Raw genomic sequence first — 23,252 nt, 5'->3', positions numbered from 1 at the left:
TTGGCAATCTGTGTATCTTCTTTGGAGAAATGCTGCCCATTTTTGGATTGGGTTGTTTTTCTGGTATTGAGCTGCATGAGCTGCTTGTAAATTTTGGAGATTAATCCTTTGTCAGTTGCTTAGTTGGCAAATATTGTCTCCCATTCTGAGGGTTGTCTTTTCGTCTTGTTTATGGTTTCCTTTGCTGTGCAAAAGCTTTTAAGTTTCATTAGGTCTCATTTGTTTGTTTTTATTTCCATTTCTCTAGGAGGTGGGTCAAAAAGGATGTTTCTGTGATTTATGTCGTAGAGTGTTCTGCCTATGTTTTCCTCTAAGAGTTTTATAGTGTCTGGCCTTACACTTATAGTGTCTGGTCTTTAATCCATTTTGAGTTTATTTTTGTGTATGGTGTTAGGGAGTGTTCTAAGTTCATTCTTTTACATGTAGCTGTCCAGTTTTCCCAGCCCCACTTATTGAAGAGGCTGTCTTTCCACCATTGTATATTCTTGCCTCCTTTATTAAAGATAAGGTGACCATATGTGGGTGGGTTTATCTTTGGGCTCTCCATCCTGTTCCATTGATCTATATTTCTGTTTTTGTGCCAGTACCATACTGTCTTGATTACTGTAGGTTTGTAGTATAGTCTGAAGTCCAAGAGCCTGATTCCTCCAGCTCCGTTTTTCTTTCTCAAGGTTGTTTTGGCTATTTGGGGTCTTTTGTGTTTCCATACAAATTGTGAAATTTTTTGTTCTAGTTCCGTGAAAAATGCCATTGGTAGTTTGTTGGGGGTTACATTGAATTTGTAGATTGCTTTGGGTAGTAGAGTCATTTTCACAATGTTGATTTTTTCAATCCAAGAACATAGTAGCTCTCTCCATCAGTTTGTATCATCTTTAAGTTTTTTCATCAGTGTCCTATAGTTTTCCGCATACAGGTCTTTTGTCTCCTAAAGTAGGTTTATTCCTAGATATTTTATTCTTTTTGCTGCAGTGGTAAATGGGAGTGTTTCCTTAATTTCCCTTTCAGATTTGTCATCATTAGTGTATAGGAATGCAAGAGATTTCTGTGCATTAATTTTGTATCCTGCTACTCTACCAAATTCATTGATTAGCTCTAGCAGTTTTCTGGTAGCATCTTTAGGATTCTCTATGTATAGTATCATGTCATCTGCAAACAGTGACAGTTTTATTTCTTTTCCTATTTGGATTCTTCTTATTTCTTTTTCTTCTCTGATTGCTGTGGCTAAAACTTCCAAAACTATGTTGAATAATAGCGGTGAGAGTGGGCAACCTTGTCTTGTTCCTGATCTTAGAAGAAATGGTTTCATGTTTTCACCATTGAGAATGATGTTAGCTGTGGGTTTGTCATATATGGCCTTTATTATGTTGAGGTAGTTTCCCTCTATGCCTACTTTCCGGAGAGATTTTATCATAAATGGGTATTGAATTTTGTCAAAAGCTTTTTCTGCATCTATTGAGATTATCATATGGTTTTTATCCTTCAATATGTTAATATGGTGTATCACATTGATTGATTTGCATATATTGAAGAATCTTGCATTCCTGGGATAAATCCCACTTCATCGTGGTGTATGATCCTTTTAATGTGCTGTTGGATTCTGTTTGCTAGTATTTTGTTGAGGATTTTTGCATCTATGTTCATCAGAGATATTGGCCTGTAGTTTTTTTGTGACATCTTTGTCTGGTTTTGGTATCAGGATGATGGTGGCCTCGTAGAATGAGTTTGAGAGTATTCCTCCCTCTGCTGTATTTTGGAAGAGTTTGAGAAGGATGGGTGTTAGCTCTTCTCTGAATGTTTGATAGAATTCGCCTGTGAAGCCATCTGGTCCTGGGCTTTTGTTTGTTGGAAAATTTTTAATCACAGTTTCAATTTCAGTGCTTGTGATTGGTCTGTTTATTATTTCTATTTTTTCCTGGTTCAGTCTTGGAAGGTTGTGCTTTTCTAAGAATTTGTCCATTTCTTCCAGGTTGTCCATTTTATTGGCATAGAGTTGCTTGTAGTAATCTCTCATGATCCTTTGTACTTCTGCAGTGTCAGTTTACTTCTTTTTCATTTTTAATTCTGTTGATTTACGTCTTCTCCCTTTTTCTCTTGATGAGTCTGGCTAATGGTTTATCAATTTTGTTTATCTTCGCAAAGAACCAGCTTTTAGTTTTATTATCTTTGCTATTGTTTCTTTCATTTCTTTTTCATTTATTTCTGATCTATCTTTATGATTTCTTACCTTCTGCTAACTTTGGGGTTTTTTTTGTTCTTTCTCTAATTGCTTTAGGTGTAAGGTTAGGTTGTTTATTTGAGATGTTTCTTGTTTCTTGAGGTAGGATTGTATTGCTATAAACTTCCCTCTTAGAACTGCTTTTGCTGCATCCCATAGGTTTTGGGTCATCGTGTTTTCCTTGTCATTTGTTTCTAGGTATTTTTTGCTTTCCTCTTTGATTTCTTCAGTGATCTCTTAGTTATTTAGTAGCGTATTATCTAGCCTCCATGTATTTGTATTTTTTACCGTTTTTTCCCTGTAATTGATATCTAGTCTCACGGCGTTTTGGTCAGAAAAGATACTTGATATGATTTCAGTTTTCTTAAATTTACCAAGCCTTGATTTGTGACCCAAGATATGGTCTGTCCTGGAAAATGTTCCATGAGCACTTGAGAAGAAAGTGTATTCTGTTGTTTTTGGATGGAATGTCCTATAAATATCAATTAAGTCCATCTGTTTAGTGTGTCATTTAAAGCTTGTGTTTCCTTATATTCATTTTGGATGATCTGTCCTTTGGTGAAAGTGGGGTGTTAAAGTTACCTACTATTATTGTGTTACTGTCGATTTCCCCTTTTATGGCTGTTAGCATTTGCCTTATGTATTGAGGTGCTCCTATGTTGGGTGCCTAAATATTTACAATTGTTTTACCTCCTTCTTGTATTGATCGCTTGATCATTACATAGTGTCCTTCTTTGTCTCTTATAATAGTCTTTATTTTAAAGTCTATTTTGTCTGATATTAGAATTGCTACTCCAGCTTTCTTTTGATTTCTATTTGCATGGAATATCTTTTTCCATCCCCTCACTTTCAATCTGTATGTGTCCCTAGCTAGGTCTGAAGTGGGTCTCTTGTAGACAGCATGTGTATTGGTCTTGTTTTTGTATCTATTCAGCCAGTCTACGTCTTTTGGTTGGAGCATTTAATCCATTTACATTTAAGGAAATTATTGATATATGTGTTCCTATTACTGTTTTCTAATTGCTTTTGGTTTGTTTTTGTAGATCTTTTCCTTCTCATGTGTTTCCTACCTAGAGAAGTTCCTTTAGCATTTGCTGTAAAGCTGGTTTGGTGGTGCTGAATTCTCTTAACTTTTGCTCTCTGTAAAGGTTTTAATTTCTCCATCAGATCTGAATGAGATCCTTGCTGGGTAGAGTAATCTTTGTAGGTTTTTCCCATTCAGCACTTTAAATATGTCCTGCCACTCCCTTCTGGCTTGCAGAGTTTCTGCTGAAAAATCAGCTGTGAACCTTATGGATATTCCCTTACATGTTACTTGTTGCTTTTCCTTTGCTGCTTTTAATATTTTTTCTTTGTATTTAATTTTTGATAGCTTGATTAATATGTGTCTTGGTGTGTTTCTCTTTGAGTTTATCCTGTATGGGACTCTCTGTGTTTTCTGGTCTTGACTGACTGTTTCCTTTCCCATGTTAGGGAAGTTTTCAACTGTAATCTCTTCAAATATTTTCTCAGACCCCTTCTTTTTCTCTTCTTCTGGGACCCCTATAATTCGAATGTTGGCGCATTTAATGTTGTCGCAGAGGTCTCTGAGACTGTCCTCAATTCTTTTCATTCGTTTTTCTTTATTCTGCTCCCTGGCAGTTATTTCCACCATTTTATCTTCCAGCTCACTTATCTGTTCTTCTGCCCCAGTTATTCTGTTATTCTTTCTAGAGTATTTTTAATTTCGGTAATTGTGTTGTTCATCACTGTTTGCTCTTTAGTTCTTCTAGATCCTTGTTAAATGTTTCTTGCATTTTCTCTGTTCTGTTTCCGAGATTTTGAATCATGTTTACTGTCATTACTTTGAATTCTTTTTCGGGTGTGTTGCCTATTTTGTCTTCATTTATTTGGTCTTGTAGGTTTTTATCTTCTTCGTCTGTAATGTATTTTTTTGTTTCATGTTTTTTTTTTTTGTTGGGTGGTGCTGTATTCCTGTCTACTGGTCATTTGGCCTGAGATGTCCAGCCCTGGAGTTTGCAGGCAGCTGGATAGAGCTGGGTCTTGGTGCTGAGGTGAGGACCTCTGGGAGGGCTCACTCCGATTGATATTCCCTGGGGTCTGAGGTTCTCTCTTAGTCCAGCGGTTTGGACTCAGAACTCCCACCACAGGAGCTTGGGCCCAACCTCCAGACTGGGAACCAAGATCCCACAAGCTTCGTGGCATGGTTAAAAAAAAAAGGGAAGAAGGAAAGAAGAAGAGGAGCAGTACAATATCAAGAATAAAAAACAAAATAAAATTCGAAAGATAAAAAATGTATTAGTAGAAATAAAACTATAATTGAGACAACTGCAACAAGGTAAAAGAAAACCACAACAGAAAAAAGGAAAGAAAAGGGGGGGAACAAGTCAAAAGGAGGGATCACTAACAAAATATAAAGAATAAAATAAAGTTAGAGAAATAAAAGATTTATTAGGAAAAATAAAAATATAAAAGAATCAAGAACCATGAATCAACAAGGTAAAACAGAAACCCAATCTAAAAGAGGAAAACAGAAAAGAAAACAAAAAAAAAAAGAAAAAAAAGCCTTGGCTTTGGGGGCGGAATTTAGGTGGGGGTGGAACTTAGGCAGGGGCGGGGTTTAGGGTGGGGCGGGACCTAGGCCAGTGGGGGCGGTGACATTTGAGCATGGGGCAGGGCCTAGGCGAGGCACTGTTCAAGCCTGGGTCCGGTTCTCTGCTCAGGACCTGTGCAGAAGGGGAGAGGCAGGACGTGGAAAGGAGGGCCTCTGGAATGTGGAGTTCCCTGGAGTTTGGAGGTAGGGCACTGAGTGAGGGTGTGTGGGTGGGGTTTAGGCCCCGAGTGTTGGAGGGGGACTCCGAGTGTAGAGGTGGGGCCCAGGGTGGGGGTGTGGGGTGGGGCTTGGGTTCTGCACAGCAGGAAGGAGGCTCTGAGGACAGAGGATTAGGCCCAGGAGCCCAACAGGCTTCCTGGTGCCTAAGTGGACAGGGAAAGCGCTGGCCCCGTTCCTTTCTGTTACTCCGTGCCCCTCCCCAACCCTCTCCCCCAGGGCCTCCCCCGTCACCGCTGGCCCCCTAACCGTGGGTGGGTCCTGCTGGGTGTAAGAACTCCTCCCCTATCCCAGCCGCCTCTCAGGGATGCCGGTCCCGGAGGTCCGGCTTTACCTTTGCTCCCCTTTCCATCCCTCCCACTCCCTCAGGACCCGCACGGCTGGAGGGGGCCTAGGTGGGCAGAGGATCAGGCCCAGGATCTCAACAGGTTCCTGGGGGTCCAAGTGGACAGGGGAAACCTGGCCACACTCCCTTTTGATCCTCTGCCCTCCCAGTACTTCCCCAATTTCCCCCTTCTGGCGTGGGATCCCTTCCCCTCCCCTAGCCTCCCCTCTGGGGAGCCAGTCCCCTCCTGCCTCCATTTCTCCTCCCCCTTCACTCCCCCCCATGCCGCATGTCCTACCTGGTTGCTGGGGGTTCCTCCTGTCCCCTTTGGTGTCTGTGGTCCCCCACTGGTGCCTGGTAGGTGCCCTAGTTGTGAGAAGGCAGGCATTCTGCGTCCTCCTAGTACACCATCTTGACTCCACCTCTCCTGATCTCTTTTTTAAAATTTATTTTATTGAAGTTTAGTTGATTTGCAAGTTGTGTTAATTTCTGCTGTACAGTAAATTGATTCAGTTATACGTATGTATACATTCTTCTTTTTCATATTCTTTTCTGTTATGGTTTATCACAGGATATTGAATATAGTTCGCTGTGCTATACAGTAGGACCTTGTTGTTTATCCAGACAGAAGTTTTAAATTTCTCACCATTCTGAGTTAACATGATGAAATCTCGTGCCATCCCAGTTCTGTCCCACGTGGGATGTGAATCATCCCTTTGTCCTGTGTATTCCGCCCGTTAGTCACTTAGTAGCCATCTTGGTATCACATCAACTGTTGAGGTATCAGTGCTCATGTTCAAGTCATCCTTATTTTACTTAATAATGGCACCACAGTGAAAGAGTGGTTATGCTGGCAATTCAGATATGCCAAAGAGAAGCTGTAAAGTGCTTCCTTTAGGTGAAAAGGTGAAAGTTAATAAGGAAAGAAAAAAGTTGTGTGCTGAGTTTGCTAAGATCTGCCTTACAAACGAATCTTCCATCTGTGAAATTGTCAAGAAGGAAAAACAAATTCGTGCTAGTTTTTTTTTTTCACACCTCATATTGCAAAATTTATGGCTACAGTGTGTGAAGAGTACCTAGTTAAGATGGAAAAGGCATTAAATTTGTGGTGAAAGAGATGAACAGAAGACAGGGTTCATTACTGTTCTTTGTTTCAGGCATCCACTGGGGTCTTGGAACGTATCCCCCACAGATAAGGGGGGGACTATGGTAGACTGGGTTTTGTGTATAAGACCTGGCTTAGAATAACCAGGATGGAGTTTTTTTTTTTTTAACATCTTTATTGGAGTATAATTGCTTTACAATGGTGTGTTAGTTTCTGCTTCATAACCAAGTGAATCAGCTATACATACATCCCCATATCTCTTCCCTCCTGCGTCTCCCACCCTCCCTATCCCACCCCTCTAGGCGGTCACAAAGCACCGAGCTGATCTCCCTGTGCTATGCGGCTGCTTCCCACTAGCTTTCTATTTTACATTTGGTAGTGTATATATGTCCATGCCACTCTCTCACTTAGTCCCAGCTTACCCTTTCCCCTCCCCATGTCTTCAAGTCCATTCTCTACGTCTGTGTCTTTATTCCTGCCTGCCCCTAGGTTCTTCAGGACCACTTTTTTTTTTTTTTTTTTAGATTCCTTATATATGTGTTAGCATACGGTATTTGTTTTTCTCTTTCTGACTTACTTCACTCTGTATGACAGAGTCTAGGTCCATCCACCTCACTACAAATAACTCAGTTTCATTTAGGATAGAGTTTTTGTTGCTACCAACTTAAATGAAAATCAGAACAAAATCTTCTCTTCTCCCTTTTAGATTTCCCTTGATCTGAGTCTTTCCTATAAATAGGCTACTTCAGATTGCTTGTATTGTGAAAAATAAGCATAATTCTGGGAAGATTTTCAGTTATCAGTATCAATGGGAGATGACAGCTCTATGAGTAATCTTCAAATAGAGGAAAAATTTAAATTGACACTGAAATATATATTTTGATTTTTTTGAAAGGACTTCTTCATGCCTAATGATTTTTGTCAGTATGATATTAAAATGGTTATTCTTTCTCAGCATGCACATTGGGCAGTCTTTGAGAAGCCTGGATGTTGTTGGAGTAAAAGCTGCTGCTATTTTTAGTTTGCAAGGTAAGGTATAATTCATGAAATGGATCATATGTATTTGGATTACTGAAAGTCAGTTGCGTTTATGTATTTCTAAAGGTCCAATGTTAGACCTATGCAGTTCAAATCACCTTGCTTCTGGAGCTCCCCAATGCTTTATTTATTGCTGGTAATAAAACCTCTAGTCACGATGCACAGTTCTTTTAATACCCTGCTGGACTGGATTTGTATCTGCTTATATTCACAAATGAAAACTGGTCTCTCGTTTTCCTCTGAGGATGCCTTTTGACCACATCTCCATAGGTTTAGATATATTGTTTCCTTTTTGCTGATTTTTTTTTTTTTTTGTGGTACGCGGGCCTCTCACTGTTGTGGCCTCTCCCGTTGCGGAGCACAGGCTCCGGACACGCAGGCTCAGCGGCCATGGCTCACGGGCCCAGCCGCTCCGCGGCATGTGGGATCTTGCCGGACCGGGGCATGAACCCGTGTCCCCTGCATCGGCAGGCGGACTCCCTACCACTGTGCCACCAGGGAAGCCCTGCTGATAATTTTTAAATAGTCTTATTGAAATTTCCTTCTTTCATATCATAGTGAGTTTTTGTTAATAATTTCATATTTAATTTTATCAAAATCAGAGAATAAAGCTGTAACATTTCCTAATTTTGCAGTAATTGAGACTTTCTTCATATAACTTATATAATTTAATTTAATGAATTTTTCTAGCTATTTAAAATATTTTTTATTGGGTTCAGAGTTGTATGTATATATTAAATCTGGCTTGTAAATTGTATTATCTATATCATCTGTATTTTCATCTGTTGTCTTCTTGATCTTTTAAATTTCTGAGAGACATATGTTCAAATTCTTCTCTTATGATTTTCTTAAATTCTTGTAGTTCTGGTTTTGTGTTTTGTATGTCTTGACATGATGCTGTTTGATTTATAGTTTATGACATATCTTTATGATTGTGTCTTTTAATAGTAACAATCTTTTTTGTATTAAATGGTTTTTGCCTTAAATTATTCTCTCTGCCAGTAATCTTGCCATGTGTGCTTTTTGTTTGCATGTGTCTGTGTGTAATTTCTTTGCATATCCCTTTATCTTAAACATTTAGCTATAATACCTTTGAAGGTATAGCAGTATCAACAAATAGATTTGTAAGTATTATAGGAAGAATGATGAAAGCTAGTAGTTTGTTCCCTGTGGGTATTTATATTTTGGCATGTATTTTAGTTATCCCTTCACTTATTTATTCAGTAAATAATTTATTGAGACCTTCCAGGAACTTTGGAGAGGGAATATGGGGAGAGCTGTGTTCAGTAGTATGATCAGGGAAGGCCTTCTCTGATCATAGGCGGGCATTTGAGCTAGCATCTGGTAAAGCTACCCTGGGGGAAGAGCATTCCAGGCAGAAGGAACCATAAGTCCAAAAACCCTAGGGAATGATTGAGGTGTTTTTGAGGAATAGAAGGAAAACCAAGGCTTACTTGGTGGTGCAGTAGTTAAGAATCTGCCTGCCAATGCAGGGGACACGGGTTCGAGCCCTGGTCTGGGAAGATCCCCTATGCTGCAGAGCATCGAGGCGCGTGCGCCATAGTTACTGAGCCTGCACTCTAGAGCCCGCGAGCCACAACTACTGAGCCCACGTGCCACAGCTACTGAAGCCAGCACGCCTAGAGCCCGTGCTCTGCAACAAGAGAAGCCAGTGTAATGAGAAGCCCGCGCACCGCAACGAAGAGTAGCCCCCGCTCACAGCAGCTAGAGAAAGCCCACACACAGCAACAAAGACCCAATGCAGCCAAAAATAAATAAATGAAATAAATAAATTTTAAAAAGAACAAAAATAAAAAACATTTAAAAAAAAAGAAAGAAAATCAGTGTGTCTGGATCTTAATGATTAAGGATGGAGAAGCAGGCAGGGCCCAATTCATGTAACATTTTGTAGGTCATGTTAGGGAGTATGATTTTATTCTAAGAGTTATGGGAAGCCACTGGAAGATTTCAAGCAGGAGAGGGCATGTTCAGATATGTTTGTATATTCCTTTTCTGAGCTGAGCTACAGTTTACATACAGTGAAATATACACAGATTTTAAGTGTACAGTTGGAATGAGTTTTTAACGATTGCATGTACCCGTGTAACCCACACCTTTAAGATAAAAAATATTTCGGGGCTTCCCTGGTGGCTCAGTGGTTAAGAATCCGCCTGCCAATGCAGGGGACATGGGTTCAGGCCCTGGCCCGGGAAGATCCCACATGCCGTGGAGCAACTAAGCCCCTGTGCCACAACTACTGAGCCTGAGCTCTAGAGCCCGCAAGCCACAACTACTGAGCCTGCATGCCACAACTACTGAAGCCTGCATGCCTAGAGCCCGTGCTCTGCAACAAGAGAAGCCACGAAAATGAGAAGCCTGCACACTACAACAAAGAGTAGCCCCCGCTCACCGCAATTAGAGAAAGGCCGCGCACAGCAACGAAGACCCAACACAGCCAAAAAAAAAAAAAAATTTGGTGGGCCCCGGTGCAGACATGGCCAAGTCCGAGAACCACACCATGCACAACCAGTCCCGAAAATGGCACAGAAATGGCATCAAGAAACCCCAATCACAATGATATGAATCTCTTAAGGGGGTGGACCCCAAGCTCCTGAGAAATATGTGTTTTGCCAAGAAGCACAAGAAGGGCCTAAAGAAGATGCACGCCAACAACACCAAGGTCATGAGTGCACATGCTGAGGCTATCAAGGCCCTCGTAAAGCCCAAGGAGTTCAAGCCCAAGATCCCAAAGGGCAGCAGCCACAACCTCAGTCAGCTTGCCTACATCGCTCACCTCGAGTTTGGGAAACAGGCTCGTGCCCGTATCGCTAAGGGTCTAAAGCTTTAAGGCTCTGCTGGCCAAAGGCCAAGGCCAAGGCCGCAGTTGCAGGTACAGCTGCAGCTCCAACTCTAGTCCAGCTCAGGCTCCCAAAGCTGCCTAGGCCCCCACAAAGGCTCCAGAGTAGAGGCCATTATCTACCAATGTGAGGACAGAAGGACTGGTGTGACCCCTGGGCTGCTGTCTGCATGGGACTGGTGTCCTCCTGTGCTATTTGTACAAATAAATAGGGGGAAAAAAGATATAAAATATTTCACCCCAGAAAGAGTCTTTATTCCTCTTCTCAGTCGGTCTCCACTACCAGCACCCCAACTACTATTCTGTTTTCTTTCATCATAGATTAATTTGTGTGTTCTTGAACTTCATGTAAATAGGATCATTCAGTATGTGCTCCTATTATGTGTCTGGCTTCTTTTACTTACCATAATGAAGATTTATTCCTGTTGTTGGTTGGATCGGGAGTTCATTGATTATACTACAATTTGTTTACCCGTTCTCCTGTTTTGTTTTTTGTAGACATTTTTGAAATGTCTATCTGGCTAATAGAGGAGAATGGGTTCTCTCTTTCACATGTTTAATAAAGGAGCACTAGTTGTCTTATTTACAGAGGGGAAAATACTTTGTTTGAAATGAAAATTACAGAAAGGACAGGGCTAAAGAATTATAAAATCATTATTAACATGTTAGGAGCATCTGTCTGTATGGAAGCAGATGGAAAATGATTGTACTGTTGCTCCCCATCCCCCTTCTTAAATCAGATAGGAAAAGTCATCTTGAGTGAAAGCACGAAATACAGTGGTTCTGGTGAGATTCAAATGCCATGAGGATCACAGAATTTTATATATTGAGAAGGTACCTCACTTAGTAAAGTTTCCAGGAACCTTATTTATCAGATTTTATTCCTTTACCCAAGAGTTGGCCATATCTTGTATGATGTGGTGTTTGCAAGACAGGGTTCCAGGACTAGATTCTAGAGATTTTAGGTCTTCTCTAACGTGAGAACTAAGACCTCCTTTTACTAATAATTTCAAGTGACTCTATATTACCTAATTTTTGGTTTAAATTGTACAATTTTCCTTTAAAAATTATTTTTCTTTTCAAAGTATAGAGCATTAAAAAGTTTTGTTTTGTTTTTGGTATTTAACCTTTCTCAGAAACTTAGACTTGTTTATGTTATTTGAATGGGTGTGATAGAGGGTGGTTTTGCTTTCTTACATTGTATTACAGTACATGGGGGGAGGAGAATGTATCTTTTTAAAGTTCAAATTGCCAGTGTTTACTTTTTATAAAGAAGCTATTTCAATGAGAGAAAAATTTTAAATTAGAGGAATCAGCATTACATACATTTCTGTATTTGCATTTGGTCCCATGGTATGGAGAAAATCCTTTCTCACAGACAAATTATGAACAGTAACTGATTTTCTTTTTTAACAGTTTACCACATCAGTATTCTTTTCAATTTCATTTGATTCAAACCCTTAAGAGGATTAGTAGGACATTTTGTTTCAAAGTTGAACCTGACAATATCTAACAACTGTTCGTATTTCCTTTTCATAAATCTCAAAGACAAGAAGAATCCAAAACTTACTATTACATGGATCATTTGTTACACATTCCACATACTTACTTATTACATCATGGTGAGAGCATGCCTTGGCAGATGTGCCTAGCCTTAGGTAGCATATACTTGAATGTGGCATGTATGTCCTTTAGTATTGTTCTTGGTAGAACAGAAGCAGACCTCAATTACTAAAAATGCTCAGTACAGACCTAAATCTTCCTCAACATGTTTATCGGGGGGAGCTCAAACCTATGCCCAAAGATGACAGGAAAGGCTTTATTACAGGGGCTGCATGAAAATGTGAATTACCTTGGCAGCATAAGTTAATTCATTGGTGGTTTCTTCCTTACCCACCCCACCCCCTTGCACCTCCAAAACCTTCTTTTTTCCCTTCTATTCTCTCAGTTTTAGAGCAGAAGTCAAAAGAGAATTTTGCTTTATCCCTTAAGTGAGGGTAAAACAAAATACTGTTTTCTTCAAGAATCCCCAACGTTTTGGGGGAGGAGCCACCATTACTCCTGAGAGTACTTGGGGAGAGGGGGTGTGGGAGGAGAATATGGAGATTATGAAGTCCGCTGAATGGATGAGTGAAGGTGATGCTGGACTCACTCATTTTTACAGATAATCCAGTAAGACTCTTGGTAAACTGTAGAAGACAGGTAGTCACTGAGGAAATGGTATGGTGCAAAACAGATTGGAGATCTGCTATGATGTATCTACTTCTGATACCAGGTTTATCTTGATAGTAGGAGGTTTTGTTGTTCTTTTTCTATCTGCATTAGGGAAAAAGGAGTGAGGTTTATTGATTTTTAAGAAAGTATTATTTATGTAATTGCCCAAGATCTTTTCAGGTTGTCTATAACTAGTTGCCGACCAAATGGAGAAGGCTAAAAGAACAATACCCTACTCTCACTTTTTATAAGCTTTAAAAACAGAAAATAATAGTTGGATTCAGGACTTCTCCAAAAATATTCATTTATATTCTAAATTAGAGCAGGTAGGTAATGATTGTGAACAAACATTAAATGGCTTGATTTAGGATGTTTATAAATGCTTGGGGGGGGGTGGGCAGGTAGGACATTTTAAAGTTTAGGGCCATTATACAAAATAACAATTATAGGAAAAATGTTCTAGATCCAGGATTTACATACATATCATTACATGATGAGTCTCTCCCAGCTGAATCAAGTGAGTCTACCTCAGAGATTGGTGAAAGAACTGCACTAAGAGCTGAGAGGCTTTTAAATTGTTATTTCTGTCTTAACTTTGAGTGAATAAAAAAATAATTATTTTGGGGTTATATTTTATTTTCATTAATTTTATTTTAAAACTGTTTATTACCTCAATAAATACATTTTGTGTATTTTTGCCTTTGGTTAGGTAAATAATCTCCATCAGTGGTAGAGGAGAGGTTTGGAAATTAGAGAGCTCTTCTTGTCTTTTCTGTCATAGATCAGTCTTCTAAGGGGCAACTCATCTAACCTCCCTGGACCTGTTTTCTTATCTGTCAGTAGACCCTCGCTGCCCAGTAAGGGACCCACCAGCCACAGATTGTTATTGAACCTTTGTAATGTGGCTAGTCCAAATTAAGGTGTACTCTAGGTGTAAAAGACTTAGTACAAAGGTAAGAATGTAGAATATCTTATTGGTAATATGTTTATATTGATTATATCATTGGAATGATAATATTTTGGGTACATTGGTTAAATAAAATATATTATTAAAATTAATTTCACCCATTTCTTTTTCCTTTTTTAAATGTGGGCACTAGAAAATGTTTATTTCCGTTTGTGGCTCACATTATGTTTCTTCTGGATAGTGCTGATCTGTACAGTATTTCCTAAACTGACTCATGAAATAATAAGTGCTCAGTGAAACACAGTTTGGAAGAGGAGCGGTGTCCAGTGGAACTTTCTGCAGTGATAAAATGGTCTGCATCTCTGTTGTCCAATTTAGTAGCTACTGGCCCTGATGGCTATTGAGCACTTGAAATATGGCTAGTGTTCTGAAATGTAGGAAAAGGAACTGAATTTTAAATATTATTTAATTTTAATTAACTTTAAGGAGCCACATATGGCTAGTGGCTAATGTATTGGGACAGTGCAGATCTAAAGATTTATGGGACGGTTTTATTTAAAGACTTGTATACCTAGGACGTGTTTACCATATTGCAAGCTTGTTAGTTTAATATAAGTCTATACAGTTTCTGTTTATTATGAATAATAAATGATCAGTAACAATAATATTTATTAAGTACTTGTTATATAGCATGTACTATGTAAGTACCAGAGGGAGGATTTGTATAATAAATTATTTACTGAGGATTTCTATAATAAATTATTTACTGAGCTATATTCTGTAATATATTTGATGCATTGTGGTTTCCAGGATATTGTGGGCTTACCATGTTTTCATGAAAATCTGGTTTCTTTTCTTTCTATATGAGGTCCCTTCTGTGAAAGCCTGGCTCCTTTTGGAAGGTCTGAATAATGTGCTGCCTTGTTAAAGGATTTTCTTTTGAAAGGGAAACGCATGCTTTGTAACAGATGATGATTTTTTTTCAGTGAACTTTTGAAGTTAGTTATGTTTTTAGCTTTAAAGGGGATGTGTGTGTGTATTTACACAGACTTATAAATATCGGTATTATGTAATATTCCTTTTGTATGTGTGTACACATATATGTATTGATATCAAGCAGTGTTATTAATTAATGTATTATTGCTTCACAGTGAAGAACGAATGTCATCATGTCTGGAATCAAGCGAACAGTCAAAGAAACTGACCCTGATTATGAGGATGTATCTGTGGCCCTTCCAAATAAGCGGCATAAAGCAATTGAGAATTCAGGTAGAAATTCACTTGCCTTAGGAAATTATTTCTTTGTTGACATATGCCTCCCTATAAGATTTATAGGAACTAAAATGAAATGCATGTCCACTATTGTGTATATTTTGAAGAGGTTTGTGAGAGGGATTAGCTAAGTGCTCTGTTTAATAGTAATATACCATGTGTGGCATAAAAGGCTGGAACATAATCAGGTAGACTGTGAAAGCGTCAGTAATGAGACAGGCTCTAAGTTTTAGCTATCATTGTGTGTTAGGTGTAATCATAAAGTCTTAGCAATGTGTGTACTACAATGTGGTATCATGTGAGATGATTATAGGTGGTACATGAATTAAGGTTTTTTATTTTAATCGTTAATGTTAATGTCTATAGAAAAGAATGGTCTTATCAGACTTGCAGTTTCATGGCTACTGCTTAGGATAAGGCTAACTTTTTTTTTTTTTTTAAATTTAATTCTATTGGAGTATAGTTGATTTACAATGTTATGTTAGTTTCAGGTGTACAGCAAAGTGATTCAGTTATACACATACATATATTCATTCTTTTTTAGATTCTTTTCTCATATAGGTTATCACAGAATGTCGAGTAGAGTTCCCTGTGCTATACATATATGTCCTTGTTGGTTATCTATCTTATGTATAGTAGTGTGTGTATCTTCATCCCAAGCTCCTTATTTATCTCTCCCTCCAAGGGCTAACACTTTTTAAAAATACTATTTAATGGCGTTAATTAGATGTTTCACATGGTTCTCAGATGTGGTAGGTAACTTGAAGGTGGTATATGAATGATGGAAATTTGGGAAACACTGATCTCTGCACTTAGCTGGTGGTGGCTTACTTAAGGCTCAGAGGCATTAAATTACTTGCCCAAGATCATTTAATTAGTTGAAGACCAGATCATCTGTAGTTACCCAGAATGTTTTAAGCTCTCTCAAAAAAAGTGGCTATATTTGAGTTTCTAAATCAAAATACTGCTAAAATTCATTACTGTTTATTTAAAAAATAAATCTATGTAAGTTATTACAGCTAGATGAAGAAGGTCTCAAAGTCATAGATAAGGTGCTGCAGCTCCACAGAGATCAGGCCTCCAAGGTTAAGTGGTGAAGGAAATTCCTGTCTGTGTCAGTGCAGTCAAGTCATATGTACCCCACAAAAGTCTCTGTGTACCGGAAGTGATTAAATCCAGTTCCAAACAATATAAACATTTCACTGCAACTTTTCTCTCCATTCAGTTGTAATTTTATTTACAAGGATACGTCATTTGCTTTCAATAACAAGCCAGATAAATATGAAAGTATCATGAAACTTAAATTCATTATTCAAATGCATCACATGGCATATCTTTTTTGTAATAAAAATAAGAAAAGGGAAAACTTATTGTTTTAGGAAACATCGTAATTTCAATTTAAATTTAATGTAAGTTCGCAAATACGTAGCCTAAGCAGGGACAGTTTTTGTTACTAAGTGCCAATTTGCTGTTCTTCTTCTTGGTGTCCATTCTCAACCTAATTCCTAATAAAGATTTTATTTTTATTCTTCAGAATTTTTCTCAAAGTAGGTTTGGCAGGATGCTTCCCTTTTTTTTAAATATAAATTTATTTGTCCATCCACCTCACTGCAAATAACTCAGTTTTGTTTCTTTCTATGGCTGAGTAATATTCCATTGTATATATGTGCCACATCTTCTTTATCCATTCATCTGTCGATGGACACTTAGGTTGCTTCCATGTCCTGACTATTGTAAATAGAGCTGCAGTGAACATTGTGGTACATGTCTCTTTTTGAATTATGGTTTTCTCAGAGTATATATCCAGTATTGGTATTGCTGAGTCATATGGTAGTTCTCTTTTTAGGTTTTTAAGGAACCACTATACTGTTCTCCATAGTGGCTGTATTAATTACATTCCCACCAACAGTGTAAGAGGGTTCCCTTTTCTCCACACCCTCTCCAGCATTTATTGTTTGTAGATTTTTTGATGATGGCCATTCTGGTGGTGTGAGGTGATACCTCATTGTGGTTTTGATTTGCATTTCTCTAATGATTAGTGAGTTGAGCATCGTTTCATGTGTTTGTTGGCAACCTGTATATCTTCTTTGGAGAAATGTCTGTTTAGGTCTTCTGCCCACTTTTGGATTGGGTTGCTTGTTTTTCTGCTATTGAGCTGCATGAGCTGCTTGTAAATTTTGGAGATTAATCCTTTGTCAGTTGCTTCATTTGCAAATATTTTCTCCCATTCTGAGGGTTGTCTTTTCGTCCTGTTTATGGTTTCCTTTGCTGTGCAAAAGCTTTGAAGTTTCATGAGGTCCCATTTGTTTATTTTTGTTTTTATTTCCATTTCTCTAAGAGGTGGGTCAAAAAAGATCTTGCTGTGATTTATGTCATAGAGTGTTCTGCCTATGTTTTCCTCTAAGAGTTTAATAGTGTCTGGCCTTACATTTAGGTCTTTAATCCATTTTGAGTTTATTTTTGATTATGGTGTTAGGGAGTGTTCTAATTTCATTCTATTACATGTAGGTGTCCAGTTTTCCCAGCACCATTTATTGAAGAGGCTGTTTTTTCTCCATTGTATATTCTTGCCTCCATTATCAAAAATAAGGTGACCATATGTCAGCACTAGTTTTAAATTGGCAGTCTAGTGGCATATTTTACGGGGAGAAAATGACATGGGTGATTAAGGGTCCAAATTTTGTCTGCAATTTTTTTTACACCCCGAAGCATGGGTGGTGATTTTTTCATATTACAAACACAGGATCATTATGCAAAATCCCAGGTTTTTCAAGCAGCCATTCGACTCTTCTTTTTTTATTCTCTTGTAATCAAACTACATTTCATATCTGATGTTTTTAACTCTTTGAATTGCATATTACTTTGAGTAGTCATTATCTGAATTGAATTGCCTTCAGAGACATTTTCTGTCCTTTTGAATTCTTTTTTTGCTGGTTCCTTCAGGTAGTTGTAATCAGAAACTGCTGAATTGCATGCTAGATCCTAACTTCCTGCCTTCTTATGAACTGCTCTTGTGTCACAGACTACCTCTTCCTCTAGCTAATTCTTTACTCTCTTTTTCCTTGGGGTTATGGTTTTTCCGAAGTCACCACGTATTTCTCTCGGAATCTTCATGGGTTTCTTTTTCTTTTTTGGTAATTTTATTTTGATGTGATTTCAAACAGAAAAATTGCAAGGAGAATTTGTATGTCTTTTGTCCAGATTAATTCACCGATTGTTTACATTTTGCCTCATTTGGTTTATCATTCTTTTCCCCCATCCCCAATCCATACACACACATACTACACAAATGCATGTATGCATGCAGGTATATATGCACATCATTTTTTCAGAATCATCAGAAGATACATTAGACACTTGTAAACACGTGTGTATTTCCTAAGGACAAATTTCTTATGTAACCACAGTACAATTATCAGAAGCAGGAAATTTTAACATGTTACATTACATTATCTAATCTGCTGTCCATATTCAAGTTTTACCAGTTATCCCAGTATTTTATAACTATTCCCCCTCTCCAGGATCACACAATGCATTTAGTTGTTATATCTCTTTAGTCTCTTTTAATCTCCTCAACTTTTCTTTGTCTTTCTTGATTTTAGTATTTGAATGTATAGGCCAGTTATTTTGTACAGTGTCCTTCAATTTAGGTTTGTCCGATGTTCGCTGTGATTAGATTCAGCGTTTTTAGCAGGAATGCCACAGAGTGGTGGAGTCTTATCAGTACATCATATCAGAAAACATGCGAGGTCAGTTTGCTTGAATATTTGGTGATGTTAACTTTTCATTATTGATTAAGGTGATGACCATTAGGTTTCTCCAGTTCAGAGTTACTGTTCCTGGGTTTCTTTTGTTGCTTGCTGGCTTGAATCAAGGCGGCAACTGATTAATTAGACGTTGGATTATTGTATGTTCTTTGTGCAGCTCGAGATGCTGCTGTGCAGAAGATTGAGACTATTATCAAGGAACAATTTGCACTTGAAATGAAGAATAAGGAACATGAAATTGAGGTCATTGACCAGGTATAATGATGTTAAATTAAAAATAAAGGAACAGAACTATTGAAAAAAACTATGTATGATGAATTTTTAAAAATCTGTTGAGATGGAATTATGGTATATTTTTCCCCTTTGCTGTTCTTTTAAAAGTAGCTTTCTCGTTTTTGGAAAAAAAGACCTGCGCCTTTTTTTTTTTCTTTAAATGACATTGCAGAAAAAGATAAAGAAAAAAATCACTTGAAATTCCATCCCAAAAGATAATTCCTCTTTGCTTTTGTGCTCAGTATCTTTGTGGACATTTCTCAATGAATATGCATATATACATACAAATACATATTAGTATGTCTATATACTCTTGCAAACATCGTATTTTGTCATTTTTTAAAATATTTTGCCAATCTGATAGGTGGAAAATGGTCATTTCTATTTGTCTTTCTTTGATTATTAGACAAGTTGAACCTTTGGGTTCATTTACATTTCTTATAAATTGTATATCTCTTCTGTCATTTCCATTTTTTTAAGTAATTAAGTGATATTTATTTTAGCGACTAATTGAGGCAAGAAGGATGATGGATAAACTTCGTGCCTGCATTGTCGCAAACTACTATGCTTCTGCAGGACTTCTGAAAGTTTCTGAGGTAAGTTTTCCTCATATGCAGTCATTTCTGGCCACCCATATTGTTGTGTGAAGAGAAATTAGTCTTGATGTGAAATCCCTGCCTTCAAAACATTTCTTATATTGACCTTTCGAATTCAAGAAGCCTAGCCTGCCTTCCTGGGAATATACATAAATTTATCATTGTGTTCAACCATATCCTTTAATTATACCTCTCTACATTGTCATTAATCGTTAAGTAACATTTTTTTCTTTTTACTTAATTGTTCTGTAACTAATTGTTATCACTGTTGCTAGGCTTTGCAGATACAAAGATGAGTGTGACTCTGTTCTAACTTGCCTTATTCCTCTTCATTTGATTATGGATGGCTTTGGAATAAATTATAGATCGATTGATTTTTCTCTGACCTTTTACTGCTAATGAATGGCAATTGTTAGTTTCAGTAGATTTATTCTATTCAAGAAGCCCTGATATTTCCCCCTACTTTTTGTGAAAATTTTCAAATATATAGAGAAGGTGAAATAAGCACTTGTTTATGCATCACTTTGCTTCAACGGTTTTAACATTTTCCATGTTTGCTTTATCTATCTTATTTTTGTCTAAAACGTTAAAAAGTTAAGTTCCAAGCATCGTGACGCTTCATCCCTAAATACTTAATCCTAAACGTTTGTCTTCTGTGTAGTCACAATACCTAAGAGAATGAGTTCCTAATATTATTTGATAACTAGTCCATATTCAGATTTTCCCAGTTGTCCCCAAAATATCTTTAAAGTTGGGGTTTTTTTTTGTTTTTTTTTGGACAGGATCCAATCAGGGTTCATGGGTTACATTTGGCTGTTTTGTTTCTCTTGTCTCATTTTATCTAGAACAGTTCTCCCACCTTTTTTCCCCCTATGATATTGACTTATTTGAAGAGACCAGGCCATTTATGTTGTAGAATGTCCCACATTTTGGACTTTTTTCCCCTTGGCTTGTTCCTTCATTCTATTTTTCTGTAAAATAAGAGTCAAGTCTAAAGATTTGATTAGATTAAGGTTGAGTCTTTTTGGAGATAGTACTTCATAGGTAATGCTGTATACTTCATATTGTATCACATTAGGAGACATAGTATCAGGTTGTGCTACTGTTAGTGATACTAAGTTTAGTCATGGTTAATGTGATTACCACTAGATTGCTCCAGTTATAAAGGATGGGGATAGGATTGAACTGATACAGAAGTATTTCTTCTTGTTTGACGTTTTGATAATTTCTGCGTAAGTTTTGTTTTTTCTTACGTTTTTTCCAGTTAGAATTAGATAATTCTCCTCTTGGACAGTACTGGCTCAATGAGAATAGGGAAGGGCTGCAGGGAGCATAGTAGCATGCTGCTTTGCATCATTCCCTGTGGTTTTTACAGATAAGAGGTACCTGCCATGTAGAGGCTTTTGTGTTATCCTGTGGAGCTTTAAGGTATTAGGTATTGATGATACTCCTGATGTTATCTTAGAGAAATCTGAAGCATTATTTGAGTTTAATCTTAGATGGTAGATACTTGTTTCTTCTACTGCAGGAGTTTCCATATTACATTTTAGAGTCTGAATTACTTTGCTCGAGCTACCATAACAAATTACCACAAGCTTGGTGGCTTAAAACAACAGGAATTTGGGACTTCTTGCTGGCGCAGTGGATAAGACTCTGCGCTCCCAATGCAGGGGGCCCAGGTTCGATCCCTGGTCAGGGAACTATATCCCACATGCATGATGCAACTAAGAGTTCGTGCATGCCACAACTAAGGAGCCCATGAGCCACAACTAAGGAGCCCATGAGCCACAACTAAGGAGCCCATGTTCTGCAACTAAGGAGCTGGAGAGCCTCAACTAAGGAGCCCACCTGCCGCAACTAAGACCCTGCGCAACCAAATAAATTTTAAAAATAAATAAAGGAACCAGACTTTAAAAACAAAACAAAACAAAACAGGAATTTATTATTTCATGATTCTAGAGGCTAGCAGTCCAAAACCAAGTATGTTGGTGGCTAGGCCATGCTCCCTCTGAAGACTCTAGGGAAGAATTCTTCCTTGTCTTCTCCTAGCTTCTGGTGGTTGCTAGCAGTACTTGGCATTCCTTGGCTTGTAGCTGTATCGCTCCAGTTTCTGCCTTTAACTTCACATGGACTTTTCCCTTTGTGTGTCTTCTCTGTTTCTTTCTGTATGCAACTTTACCTCTTTTAAGAATACTAGTCATTGAAGTAAGGCCTACCCAAATCCAGTATGACATCATCTGCGGCGAGCCGCCTCCGACCAGCAGAATGACGAGTCGCCACACGCAAGATTCTTCTCGTATCACACTTTATTGGAGCACAGCTTGGTTAAAGAAAAGATGGAAGGAAGACACCGCAATCCTATAGCAGTCTGCTTATATAGGGATTAAGAACATGTGTCGCTCTGTGATTGGCTTTCGCCGATGGTGCGACTTGTGAGCCAGCATCGGATAGGTCGCTACTTTAAAACCTCATTAGTATACTTAGCGCAAGCGCAGTGGCCACAGGAAGGATGATTCAGCTTACTTCAGCTTCCTGCTGCGTGGCAGTTAGCTGACCGCGCCCTACATCTCCCCCTTTTTTATTTACTAGAATCACCAAGCAGAATGTAGCCCGTACAAGTGTTCACCTCATGATGTGCTCACTGTTCGAGGGCAGCCTTCCGTTGGCATGTCTGAGACACCTTCCTGCGTGCAATGCCAACAAGGGCTGCAGGGTGCAAAGGCTGACTCAGAATAAGTTTTGATTCCCTATAGAGGTGCAATGGCAACAGGGCCTCTCCGTGCAAGGGCAATCCATTCGAATTGTTCAGGACGGAGATCCAGGCTGCGGGAGAATCACCTTCACTAACAGCCAAAAGTGCTTGAGTGAGTAGGACCTTATCTCGATGTGCCCTGACGCGCATGCGACAGACCAACCAGAGACATATTATAATCCCAAATATACAGCAGAGCCCAAAGATCCCCACCCCTACCCACTCTTTAAAGAAGGAAAAGGCAGAAGAGAGCCAAGAGGTAAAATCTCCAAAGGTAACGGGTTCCAGCTTGGTAGCATTCAGTTGCATAATCTGAATCTTTTGCTTAAATATCATCCGTTCAGCTTCTTGAGACCAGTTTCCCTTTAGGAATTCTCCAATCTCTGCACTCCTATTCAGGGCATCTGTAAAGTGGCCAAAGCAGAAATATCCATGCCTACTCCTGCCTCATTAACTAATAACCAAGAATAAAATGGTCATCCTTCAAAATACCACTTTGTACTATCATTTCCTTTTGTCTCATTAGTATCATTTCCTTTTTCCTTTCTTCCCATATAGGACTTTAAATCAGGGGAAAATTGAAAGCCTGAACTAAGTTCATACTTAGCATAAGTTCCCCCCTGACAAGGGGTAAAGACTGGGGGTGTTGATGTGACTGGCTCACAATAGGGGGCGACAACAGTCCTGTTGGCACTTGTTTTATCAGAAGCATTATTTCTTAAAGGAACTATCCCTGTATGTTCCAAAACTAAAGTGGTAATATTCATCTCATTTTCACTGGAATTCCCTATACCTGAACCTGAAGTGTGGCCTTGAGTTATCTTGCTCAAAGCTTCATTCAACATATTCAATGGAACCAAATTATTTCTAAGTGGATTGTTCCAAGTGGTCAAGGTTATCCTGGCCAAAAGGATACAATCCTTTGTGGAATTCCAACTAATACAAAGACTTCGATTCAAAATAAAATCACTGGCATTATACGGTGCCCAGTCATAATTCAATGGCTGGGTACAGGCCGTATTCATTTCACAACTAGTGGAATAAAATATTGGAAGAACTCTGCTCTGAGAGTGAACCGGCATGGGAACTGGCCAGGTCCGG

The 23,252-nt window shown here is 38.5% G+C and overlaps 1 protein-coding gene and 1 pseudogene across 8 annotated transcripts in view; both read left to right on the top strand.

The window, feature by feature from the left end:
* The window catches only part of YEATS2 (YEATS domain containing 2), a 111,682-nt gene that overhangs the window by 11,833 nt on the left and 76,597 nt on the right, over window positions 1-23,252 (top strand). For 6 of the 8 annotated variants that reach the window (XM_027110620.1, XM_027110609.1, XM_027110580.1 and 3 more), the window contains exons 2-5: window positions 7,431-7,504; window positions 14,643-14,760; window positions 18,688-18,785; window positions 19,307-19,399. In XM_027110620.1, coding sequence (XP_026966421.1) covers window positions 14,661-14,760; window positions 18,688-18,785; window positions 19,307-19,399 — 291 coding nt within the window. In that variant the 5' untranslated portion in view covers window positions 7,431-7,504; window positions 14,643-14,660. The remainder of the gene's footprint in view (window positions 1-7,430; window positions 7,505-14,642; window positions 14,761-18,687; window positions 18,786-19,306; window positions 19,400-23,252) is intronic. The other 2 variants (XM_027110570.1, XM_027110589.1) reach the window with 2 other exon arrangements.
* On the top strand, window positions 9,931-14,242 carry LOC113622401 (60S ribosomal protein L29 pseudogene; annotated as a pseudogene).

This window comes from Aethalodelphis obliquidens, unplaced genomic scaffold (genome assembly GCF_003676395.1).
Source record: "Aethalodelphis obliquidens isolate GAN/ISIS:26980383/991018 unplaced genomic scaffold, ASM367639v1 scaffold1, whole genome shotgun sequence".
Taxonomy (NCBI): domain Eukaryota; kingdom Metazoa; phylum Chordata; class Mammalia; order Artiodactyla; family Delphinidae; genus Aethalodelphis; species Aethalodelphis obliquidens.
This window is presented reverse-complemented; position numbering and strand designations above follow the sequence as displayed.